Here is a 12,547-nt window from a genome sequence, read left to right as displayed (position 1 = left end):
CTCCGTCACGTCGCCCCAGAGCACATGATGTCAGGGGCATAGCTACGTCCCTTACCTTCAAAAGAAATTATTCAGTGATGCAGGTTCTTCAAGCTGGGGTATGGAAATGTCAAAACACATTCACATCCCACTACCTGCAAGATGTGACCCACAGAGACTCGATACGTTTTCTATCGGTCCTGTGGTGGCTGCACAACAGCTGGTTTGAAACCTCAAGCTCCTTATTGGACAAGTAGCAGAAGGTTGAGGGCATTTTTACCCGGTTTTAGTCTGCATGAATGAAAAGGTTTGACTGGGCCTTATTCTTTTCTTCATCATCCCCTCTCTTGGGGAAAGTAGCATCCTGGGTTCTCTGCATAGCTGACCTCAAACCACTGCAGGTAAACCATGCTCCATTGTGTACCTAGTATTAAGATTAATACTGTTGCGTCCCCATACCCTGACGAGGTGGTATTGGGAAAGTCCTAGTGCACATTTTTCCATCTAAAGAACTTTGAAACAACTTTCAAGTATGAGTCACACTTCTACAAACCTTTGCACACAGCTTGCGTAGCAAGGTTCTATTAAGGTGCAGGGGCTCCTTAATTCTTGAGTGCTAACACACTCGGATAAGGAGCCCCCGGGTAAAGCCAAAAGCCAGACTGGCTAGGACGTCCACCATTCCTAATGGGTAAGTCACCCCTATTAAATAGCGTGGTTTGTATTCCAGTCACGGAACAAATGACAAATTCGTAGATAATTTGTATTTTTCTTAACTATGCAAACCTTAGCTATTTAACCAAACTTTCCCGCCAGCCCTATCCCCCTTAAAGTCCTACCTCCAAGCAAAGTAAGGTCAATCACAGGTGTGTGAGGGGGATCACTAGCAAGTAACCCACCCCCCGCTAACTAGGGTCGTCATTTCAGCTACGCCGAAAGTAATATCCCTATTAAATAGCTAAGGTTTGTATAGGTAGGAAAAATACAAATTATCTACGAATTTGTCATTTTAAGTTGCTGGCAGCTGGACGGTAGGCGCTGTGTACTTGCCAGGTAGAGTATTCTTCACTTTAACTTTGGCTGCAGTTCAGTACCCATGTACAGTGTACTGTACTGCTCTGTTACCTCTTAATTTAGCTTTGTTTCTGCAAACTGTCATCCTTTACTGAGAATAGAAATCAGGGAAGCTAGAGTACCTGTCAGTTAAAGTTTTATAACTTGGTATAAACAAGTGGCCGCGAGTGGGGAAGCTCTGCCCCCTGCTTGCTCACTGAGCAGTCAATCTGATTTCAGCCGTCAGGGGGAACAGACGTTCTTGTACTGGCTGGAGTATCTTGGTTTTTTAATTGCTTTACTTTTCCTTTCCATCTGGTTTGTGATTGTTTGCTACCATGGGGATGTCTACGGCTTTGCAAACTTGGCTTTTAAGATATTCTTTCTTTAACACTTGGACACTTGTTACCTTAGCACTTAATTCCTTGGATGGGGAATAAACTCGGCATTTTTTTTTAATTTGTCCAACCCCATACTTGTCCAGGAGACGATATTGAGAGGAAAAAGCTCTTCTTTCTGAATAGAGATTGTATCCTTGTTTGATGCATGCACAGTGTTTTGATTCTGAATAATCATTTATCAGAAAACATGCTGATTTGCACACAACCTTTTCTGACTAGGTTAAGGACCCTGCTCACCAGACCTTGTCTATACTCGGCCCGGTTCTTATAGGCGTACACAGCTTTCCACTTTAACAACAGCGAAGGACCTCAGGCGTAAGTCTGAATCATGTTGGAGAATGATGCTCTTCAAGAGGTCCTAGATGGATCCCTAGGCATCTACCGTCGACTCTTTCTTGTAGAAAAGGCGTCTGGAAGCTTGAGACCAGTCATTAATCTCTCTGCCCTGAATAGGCTGTTTAAGATGGAGATGGCAGACATTGTAAGACAGGTTGTCAGACACTACATCTCAAATATGCGTACTTCCAGATACCAATCCATCCTTCATCTAGGAAGCACCTAATATTCATCCTTCTCGAGAAAATATACCAATTCAGGGTGCTGTCCACAACACCCCAAGTGTTCACAAGAGTGTTCATTCTGGTACCAACCTGGGTCACAGCATCAGAATTTGTCTGTTGTGTTACTTAGACGACTAGCTGATTCTAGCAGACTCGGTAGAGACCCTTCTCCTACACTGAGATAGGCTTCTCGCGTTTTGTCATGATCTGGGTTTCGTAATGAATCACAAGAAGTCCACTGCAACCATCTCAAAACATGGTATATCTCAGGATGCAAATACACACCCAATTAAGAAAGGTTTTCCCATTCCGAGACAGAATAGAGAGACTAAAGGGAGTGGTACGCACGTCCCTTCCTGTAGCAAGACTCGCTGCATGAACACCTGTAGCTATGCTTGTAATGGCACCTGACTTCCCTGGAACATCTGGTCCCCAATGGCTGTCTATGCATTCGTTCTCTCCATGGCAACTGAAAACCCATTGGTCTTGGCTCAGGGATCCTCTGGACTTCCAAGTTCTGATAGCATCAGATCAAAAGAGAGACTTGAGTTGGTGGTTAGACAATACCAACCTACTCAGGGGAGTAGATCTTCTCTTTTCTCTCTCAGACTTGATGCCCTTCACGGATGCATCAAAAGAAGGGTCGGGGGCTCACCTGTTACAACACAACCTCCTGACTGTGGTCCAAATCCGATCGGTAGTGCCACATAAACCTAGAAATGAAGGCAGCATTCCTGGCCCTCAAGCAGTTTAATAGCTCCGTTCAACGCAGTCTGTAGTGTTGATGAGTGACAACATGATGATAGTGGCTTATCTGAACAAACAGGGAGGTACTTTTTCACACCAGCTGTGCCATCTGGCTATGGAAATACTGAAATGAATGGAAAACAGCTCAATTGGCCTGTCAGTCCGTTTCATTCTGGACAAGAAAATCATCCTTGCTGATAATCTGAGTTGGAAGACTCAGATAGTTGGCTACGAGTGGTCTTTGTTTCTTCAGATAGTCAAGAAAGTCTTGACTTTGTGGGGGTCACCGATGACAGATCTGTTAGTGACGTCCCTGAACTGGAAGCTGCTGGTGTACTGTTTGCCAGTACCAGATCCCCAGGCAGCTCTGCAAGATGCCTTTCAACATCGGTGGGACAACCTGAACGGCTACGTGTTCCCCCCATTCTGTCTGACGAGGAGACTTAAAAAGGTAAGGGCATAACAAGACCCCTCGAGGACCTTGGTAGTTCTGCTGTGGGAGCAAGCAGAATGCTACCGAAACCTTCTACTTCTGCTCATAGAGGTACCAAAATAGCCTCCATTAATTCCCAATCTCCTCAAACAGCCTCACGCAGAGATTACCACAAGGCAGTCACTTTCCTACGACTTCCCACCTGGAGGTTATCCAATATCTTCTCTCACAGACGGGCTTTTCGCAAACACTGGCAAAAAAAAAAATTCTGGATACCGTAAGTTGTCCTATCGCCATCCATCTGGGGAAATGGGTTATCTTCTGTGGTTGGTGTTCCGGAAGGAATCTCTCTCCTCTCAATGTTACTATCCCCATGATAGCGTAGTTATTATTGTATCTGAGGGAGGAAAAAATCTACTGTTTCCCCAGTGTAAGGCTACCGTTCGGCCATGAGTCTTATCTTTAGACTAAACGGAGTTAACATTCCACCTAGATGAAATTGTCTCTCCTTATACAGAGTTTTGAACTTACCTGCCCCCAGTTGGCAGTCAAACCGCCTCCTTGGAATGTAATTCGTGTGCAGTACTACAATCCTTGAAAGGAGCATTTTATGAACTGCTTTGTCAGTCCTCTGATTGTGACTGGACTCTCAAGACAGTTTTCCACCTCTCCCTAGCCTCTGTTAAAGGGTCAGCGAGTTGCATGGTCTTTCATGTAACATAGCCCATTCAAGGAAATGGGTGCAAGCAATGCTCAACTTTATTTCTTAGTTCGTCGCTAAGAATCAGAATCCAGCTGTAGCAGACCCTGGTTTTGAGACCTTTCGTATTTGGAGTCTCCATCATGTAATCGATAAACCTGATTGGTTGTTACTATGTCTTGGAAAGTACTGAGACACTACCTCAAATGAATTTCTGTTCTCCTGAACGTCAAATGACTATTTGTGAGCACGGGCAGGGTCAAAACACAATCTCACCTTGGATTTACCAGTGCATTGAACGAGCGTCGAATCATGATATGCCCCCCGAGAGATCGCAGACCCAAGCTCTTGTTGTTAGGGGTGTTAGTTCATCCTTACAATTTAAAAGAAACTTGTAAAGTGGGTGTCAGGAAGCATCAAAACACATTCACAGCCCATTATCTGCAAGATGTAATCCACAGGAGCCTGGATACATTTTCCATAGGTCCTGTGGTGGCAGCACATCATGTTGTTTAAGTTACCTCAGCTCCCTTATAGGACAAATAGCAGATTTTACCCATTGTTAGTCTAGTCTGGGATGAATGGACAGAATGACTGGCATTTTCTTCTTAATTTTCTCCTCCCTTGGGGTACAGCTTCTGGATGACTGCATGGTGGACTACCTCCGACTGCAGGTAATAGCGATTTCCTTTGTGTACATTGAAATATGTTATTTATTTTCTTTATGTCCCCGTTCTCCCTGCGAAGGGTTCAGTCAATGTCTAGGTTAAGTAAGAGGAGTGTTAACCACTCCATTATCCTTGCATGCTTAAGACACAGAACTTAAGTTTCTACACTTTCACCACTATTGTCCAAGCCGTCAATTCTAGCTTTTTATACCAGGAGTTCAAAAGCTCAGAATTGTACCCCAGGTCAAGTTCCCAGCCACTTGGGTTTTTGGACTTCCACCCATCTAAGGGTGAGTCTTCATAGTAAAGAGTAAATGGTTTGTATTTGTGTAGGAACAAATGACAAATTTGGAACTAATTTGTAGTATTCCTAACCCTACTTGTCCCACCATCACCTGTTCCCCTAGAAAGTCTTGCCTGCAATAAAAAAAGGATAAATAGGCTAGCTTAGTATCGGAGCCGGGTGATTGCTCTATTCCCCTGCTAGCCCCTGCTAACTAGTGCCAGATTGTTTACCTCACGTGAAATGTTTATCGCTAGTTTACAGCTATGTGGAACGGTTTAGAGCTCAGGTTTGTATAGTTAGGAAACAAACTGCTTCCAAATTTGTCATATTCTGTGAAATTATGGACTTATTTATTTGGTCTTGTCTAGTTGCAGAGAATATAATATCTGTTGAGAAGATTGGTTAAGGGGGGATTTTTTTTCAAGCTAGAGTTTTAAAGAAATTTCAGAGAATGCTTTGTTTACTGTGTATAAATTTATCTAAAATGGTCATTTCTGAGAATCTAAAAAGATTTTAAATTTTGTGTACAAATTTCATGTATAGGTATATGTTTTTAGAAATCTTGGATAGAATGTAGTACAGTAATTTATTATATATACAGTACTCCTGAATATTTTCATTTCTATATGGATGAACAAATAGATATTAACATACTTTTTTCTCTAGATTGTATGCCGTGAGGACTCTCTTGTGCTGTATGGGCCTACAAAAAATAATAATTATGAACTTCTATTACATAAACCAGTGGACGATTCTCTTCATAAAGCATTCAGGTATAGTTTGTTTTCCATGATAATGAGAAACTAACCATATGTTATTATATCTATTTATCCAGGTCTTCATGCTACATGCTATTCATAATTCTTTAGTAACTAGTAATAGCTTGAGTATGAGGAATACATTTCAATTTTTCTACTTAGTATACATTACAGAATAATATGATGATATGGAATGGGTCGTTTTGGGGCTATTTATAGGCCTACCTTCTGAATAATCTGCAATAATTTCTTGGCCCTTCTTTGCCTAGCTTGGTACTGATTGTATGTAGGCTACAGTATGATATATATGGTGTGTAGGACATTGTGCAACAAGCTCAGGCCAGGCACCTGTTCCTTGCTTCTGCCATACATGTGTTACCTTTAAACTATAATAGTCAAGTTTTTATGTATGTTCATGATCATGATGATGAAATTTTTAAAAGTGTTTTTTATATCTGGCATTTATGTGGTCTATCTTACCTTTTGCAGCCTCTTCCGGGTACCGGACTTCTCTGAAGCTCAAATTCGTTTTGTGACGTTGAAGGATGTTCTGCCACCTCTGGCACAGCACATGCCATATGAAGTTTCCAATCAACAAGCTCTCCAAACAATTTGTGATCTAACTCGTGATCATCCTACTTGGACAGTAGCTCATATTGCAGCTTATTTAGGATATTCAAGAATATTCTCTAATTCCACAGCCGCAAGGTAGGCCTACATACTTAGTATATGAGTCATAGTTTTATTTTTTAATTTTGGGTCTTTCAATGTCCACGCACTAATTCCTTCGTCTGACAATTAGTAAAGAATCATTAGAGTGGGCTTGCAAAACCCCCTGACATTTCAGATACCCATTAGTCAAGCTACATTTTGATACTTGGGCATAAGTAAACTGAATGGTTGTGCCGAAACAATTGGAATATTTCTTTAAATTGTACACAAAACAAATACACAAATTTAGAGTAAAAGAGATTGCATGATACTCCTGTGAAAGGTCATGAGTTTATAAATTTACTAGGAAAACTGTGATTATTTTAGTTAGTAGGAAAAGAAGTCAAGTTAAAAGTGAGATACTGGTATGCTTCTGTAGGGATATGTGTGTTGTTAGGATATAGAGTGATTCAATGAAGTAATTTATCTGTGGCTAGGGCAAAATGCACAAATGAGTTTTGGGAGCCGTTAATTCACTGCCTGCTAATTGAGCCAATTCATTAGATGACATTAGTAGCTTATTGTAAGATGTTATGGCTTTGTGTGACCAAATTTTTTTTTTTCAATATTAAACTTAGCCGGTGATTATATAAGCTGCAGCTCTGCTGCTCGACAGAAAACTCTACGGAAAAAATCCGCCAGCGATCGCTATGCAGGTAGGGGGTGTACTTCAACAGCGCCATCTGTCCTGCAGGTACTCAGTACTCATTGTAAACAAAGAACTCAATTTTCTCTCTGTCGTGCCACCGGCAAGACCTACTAAATTCGCTGTTGCTAACTGGATTTGTTTTCACAACTATTTGGTAAAGTACACTATTCTAGTTTTGAGCTTTCGCTGTGCAGGCTTTCTCTTCAATAAATCCTTGCATTCTTTTTTTGATATCGGATTATTTGTTGATGACTTTGGATAGTTTTTGAATTCCCCTTTGACCAATTCAAAATGGCTGACCCTTCTCAAGTCCCAAAATTCAGGAAGTGTAATGCTAGGGACTGTTCAAGGCGTCTTCCGAAGGCCTCTATCGATCCTCACACCGTTTTTTCCAATTGTCGGGATAAAACCTGTCAATTGGAAGATCGATGTGAGGAATGCGTTGGGCTTTCGGAATTCGATTTTATCGAATTCCAAAAAATATACACGTAGGCTAGAGAGAGATAGAGTCAGGAGAAGTTCATCTCGTTCTGTTGATTTTTCCTCTCCTCATGCCCCACAACCTATTCCTTCCCCTGTAGTGGTTGCTCCTAATCCCCCTTCTGGCACTCAGGAACCTTCGATGGCTGATATGATGCGTGCCATCCAAGCTCTGGGTGAGAGAGTTGAGTCCCTGGCTAGTGACCGTAACCAGCTCATGGCGGACGTCAAGGAGCTGAAGTGTAAGAGTGCAGTGGGAAGTGATAAAGTGAGTGATAGTGTTGTGGATAGTGTTGCGCTTGAGGGTTCGTCTGTTCGTGCCTGTCGTCCTCCTAGTCCGGGACCTCTTGCAAGCTCCCAAGTCCAGGGGAGAAGCAATGTCGTACGACCAATGGGTTCGAGAGGCTTTAATCAGCGAACAGACGTTCCCTCCGTGGTTTCGGGCGTATCTACCCAAGATCGCCCCACCCACACAAAGACGAGAGAGCCCATTTATTCCTCGTCTGCGGAAGAGGTTTCTCGTAAGAAACCATGGACCAAGGTCTCACGACCACTTAAGCGCAAGTCGGTCCCTTCCGCGCAAGTCCAACGGCCCAGTTGTAGCCACTGGGTCAGTTCGGACTCGCTGCAGTCTTCCGATGACTGCTCACCTCCTAAGAGAGGCAAAGCGGTACCGCCTCAGGCAGTTACACCGTCTGTCGCCGCACCTGCTCCTGCAGACCCTAAGTGGTCTTTGCTGCAGACCATGCAGTACCAATTAACGTCTCTGATGCAGGACTTTCGTGCGGAGAAGGTTGCTGCTGCACCAGCCTCTTGCCTACAACCAACCACACACTCGGTTGTGCGTCCTGTGGACGCTGAGGCGACCTTCTTGCGCACTCCAGCTGAGAGAGTCCCGCCACCCATGCGTTCCAGTGTGCCCTGCCAGCCGCATGTTGACGTTCAGCGACGCACGGAACCTTCCGTTGACGTTCGCGAGGTACAACAACCGTCAGAGTTGTTTTGTTTTGACGCGGTGCGTCAACCACTGCAACCCAGTGTGGTTGCCACTGCTCACCCACATCAGACTAGACAGTCTGGAGTAGACGCTGTGCGTCCCCGCGCTGCTATGGTTGTTGCCAGCTCACAGACTGGGCAACAGTTCCATGACGTTGTGTCCGGTTCAGTCACGCGTGCACCCGTGTGACCGGACTCAGCTGACCAGCCGATACCTACTCCATTGCCGCTTCCTCCTCAATACTCGGATGATGGACTTTCTGATGATGACGATGCGGCACACGTTGATGAACCACATTGAGATACTACCGCTAGAGAGTTATGGGGTCTTTTGACTGGCCAGACAGTACTACATTGGATCCTCCTCTCTGGTTACGGTTCATTTTCCCTTTGCCTACATACACACTGAATAGTCTGGCATATTCTTTACATATTCTCCTCTATCCTCATACACCTGACAACACAGATTACCAAACAATTCTTCATCACCCAAGGGGTTACTGCGCTGTAATTGCTCAGTGCCTCTCTCCTCTTGGTAAGGGTAGAAGAGACTCTTTAGCTATGGTAAGCAGCTCTTCTAGGAGAAGGACACTCCAAAATCAAACCAATGTTCTCTAGTCTTGGGTAGTGCCATAGCCTCTGTACCATGGCCTTTCACTGTCTTGGGTTAGAGTTCTCTTGCTTGAGGGTACACTCGAGCACACTCTTCTATCTTATTTCTCTTCCTCTTGTTTTGTTAAAGTTTTTATAGTTTATATAGGAGATATTTATTGTTGTTGTTACTCTTCTTAGAATATTTTATTTTCCTTTTTTCCTTTCCGCGCTGAGCTATTTTCCCTGTTGGAGCCCCTGGGCTTATAGCATACTGCTTTTCCAACTAGGGTTGTAGCTTAGTAAGTAATAATAATAATAATAATAATAATAATTCGGACCTTGACGAGCCTAAGTCCACGCAACCCTCCTTGGACTTTAGAAAAGTTCTTGCTCTGTTCAAAGAGATGTTTCCGGACCAGTTTGTGTCTGTGGCTCCGCGCTCTCCTCCGTCAGAGTTTGCATTAGGTACGCCAACATCCTCGCCTGCCTTTACTAGACTCGTCCTCGCACGCTCGTCCAAGAGAGCTTTACGAGTAATAGGAGAATGGATGCAGTCCAAAAAGAGTCTAGGGAAGACAGCCTTTACGTTTCCCCCTGCTAGACTCTCTTCCAGATCGAGCGTCTGGTATGCCACGGGAGAAGTTCTCGGCTTGGGAGTTCCTGCCTCTGCCCAGGGCGACTTCTCAAGTCTTGTAGACTCTCCCCGCAGGCTAGCCATGAGACGCTCTAAGATATGTTGGTCATCTTCGGACCTAGACCATCTGTTGAAAGGTTTATTTAGAGCCTTCGAGGTCTTCAACTTTTTAGACTGGTGTCTAGGAGCTTTGAGCAGGAAGTTCTCCCCGACTGAGAAGGAAACTTCCTTGCTCATCATGTCCTGCATGGACAAGGCCATACGTGACGGGTCTAATGAGCTTGCTGCATCGTTCGTATCCGGAGTCCTCAAGAAGCGTGAGAACCTTTGCTCTTTCCTGTCAGCTGGAGTGACACCTTGTCAAAGATCCGAACTTCTGTTTGCTCCTCTTTCTAAGTGCCTTTTTCCTGAGGACTTGATTAAGGAGATTGCTGCTTCGTTGATACAGAAGGACACTCATGACCTGGTTGCGTCCTCTGCCCGCAAAGCCACCCCTTTGCCTACCTTGTCAGCTAGACCAAGGATGGACACTCCAGCGTCCCGATTTATTCCGCCCTTTCGTGGCAGAGCCTCCAGCAGAGGAGGTGCTCGTGCCGAAGGGAGACGTGGGAAGAAGAAAGGAACCAAGTCCTTTAAAGGCAGAGTCTGACTGCCGGCGTCTTCAGACAGCAGTGGGAGCCAGACTCAAGAACTTCTGGCAGACCTGGGAGAAGAGAGGCGCAGATGCACAATCTGTGAAGTTGCTCAGAGAGGGGTACAAGATCCCGTTTGTACGAAAACCCCCTCTAGCAACGTCTCCCATCGATCTCTCTCCCAGGTACAGAGAGGAAGACAAGAGACGAGCATTGAAACAGGAGGTGTCTCTCTTACTAGAAAAGGGAGCGGTAGTCAAAGTCCTGGACCATCAAACCCTGGGCTTCTACAACTGTCTCTTCTTAGTGGCAAAGAAGACAGGAGGGTGGAGGCCGGTGCTAGACGTCAGTGCGCTGAATGTCTTTGTCACAAAGCAGACGTTTTCCATGGAGACCACAAAGTCCGTTCTAGCAGCGGTCAGAAGGGAAGACTGGATGGTCTCTTTAGACCTAAGGGACGCATACTTCCACGTCCCCATCCACCCAGACTCCCAACCTTTCCTGAGATTTGTTTACGAAAAGGTTGTCTACCAGTTTCAAGCCCTGTGCTTTGGCCTAAGCACAGCTCCTCTTGTGTTTACGAGGCTGATGAGGAATGTAGCCAAATTCCTTCATTTAGCGGACATCAGAGCCTCCCTCTATTTGGACGACTGGCTTCTAAGAGCTTCTTCCAGTCGTCGCTGTCTGAAGGATCTAAAGTGGACTCTAGATCTGACCAAGGAATTGGGTCTCCTTGTCAATATGGAAAAGTCTCAAGTGGTCCCATCCCAAACTATTGTGTATTTAGGGATGGAGATTCACAGTCTAGCTTTTCGGGCTTTTCCGTCGGCCCCCAGAACAAGTCAAGCCCAGTTATGCATCCAGAACATGCTGAAGAAGGAACGATGTTCAGTCAGGCAGTGGATGAGTCTGATAGGGACACTATCATCCCTGGAACAATTCATATCGTTAGGAAGACTACACCTCCGTCCTCTTCAATTTCACCTAGCTGTTTACTGGAAAAAGGACAAGACGCTAGAAGCGGTCTCGATCCCCATTTCCGAGAAGATGAAGTCTGCCCTGACTTGGTGGAAGGACAGTATCAGCCTCAGAGATGGTCTGCCCCTGGCTGTTCAGACTCCCAACCACGTTCTCTTCTCGGACGCATCGGACACGGGCTGGGGTGCGACATTAGACGGTCGGGAATGCTCGGGAACTTGGAACTCGAGTCAAAGAACTATGCATATCAACTGCAAGGAGCTACTGACAGTTCATCTGGCCTTGAAAAGCTTCAAGTCTCTCCTTCAAGGCAAAGTGGTGGAGGTGAACTCGGACAACACCACGGCTTTGGCGTACATCTCCAAGCAAGGAGGGACCCACTCTATGACGTTGTACGAGATCGCAAGGGACCTCCTCACCTGGTCAAAAGATCTAAACATTTCACTAGTAACGAGGTTCATCCAAGGCAACTTGAATGTCATGGCAGATTGCCTCAGTCGGAAGGGACAAATCATTCCAACAGAATGGACCCTACACAAGGATTTGTGCAAGAGACTTTGGGCCACATGGGGCCAGCCTACCATAGATCTCTTCGCAACCTCGATGACCAAGAGGCTCCCAATATATTGCTCACCAATCCCGGACCCAGCAGCAGTTCATATAGATGCCTTTCTCCTAGATTGGTCACATCTAGACCTATATGCATTCCCCCCGTTCAAAATTGTCAACAAGGTACTGCAGAAGTTCGCCTCTCACGAAGGGACAAGGTTGACGCTAGTTGCTCCCCTCTGGCCCGCGAGAGAATGGTTCACCGAGGTACTTTGATGGCTAGTGGACGTTCCCAGAACTCTTCCTCTAAGGGTGGACCTTCTACGTCAGCCACACGTAAAGAAGGTACACCAAGGCCTCCACGCTCTTCGTCTGACTGCCTTCAGACTATCGAAAGACTCTCGAGAGCTAGAGGCTTTTCGAAGGAGGCAGCCAGGGCGATTGCTAGAGCAAGGAGGACATCCACCCTTAGAGTCTACCAATCGAAGTGGGAAGTCTTCCGAAACTGGTGCAAGTCAGTATCTGTATCCTCAACCAGTACCTCTGTAACTCAAATAGCTGACTTCCTTTTATACCTGAGGAAAGAACGATCTCTTTCAGCTCCCTCTATCAAGGGTTACAGAAGCATATTGGCATCAGTCTTCCGTCACAGAGGCTTAGATCTTTCCAACAACAAAGATCTACAGGACCTCCTTAAGTCTTTTGAGACCACGAAGGAGCGTCGTTTGGCTACACCTGG

General features: G+C 45.1%; 1 protein-coding gene across 1 annotated transcript in view; it reads left to right on the top strand.

Moving 5' to 3' along the window:
* iPLA2-VIA (calcium-independent phospholipase A2 VIA) overlaps nucleotides 1-12,547 on the top strand; it is an 83,000-nt gene that overhangs the window by 26,026 nt on the left and 44,427 nt on the right. Inside the window, exons 3-4 of the mRNA XM_068374381.1 lie at nucleotides 5,494-5,600; nucleotides 6,075-6,293. Coding sequence (XP_068230482.1) covers nucleotides 5,494-5,600; nucleotides 6,075-6,293 — 326 coding nt within the window. The remainder of the gene's footprint in view (nucleotides 1-5,493; nucleotides 5,601-6,074; nucleotides 6,294-12,547) is intronic.

The sequence above is a fragment of the Palaemon carinicauda genome, chromosome 5 (assembly GCF_036898095.1).
Source record: "Palaemon carinicauda isolate YSFRI2023 chromosome 5, ASM3689809v2, whole genome shotgun sequence".
In the NCBI taxonomy this organism is placed as follows: Eukaryota; Metazoa; Arthropoda; class Malacostraca; order Decapoda; family Palaemonidae; genus Palaemon; species Palaemon carinicauda.
This window is presented reverse-complemented; position numbering and strand designations above follow the sequence as displayed.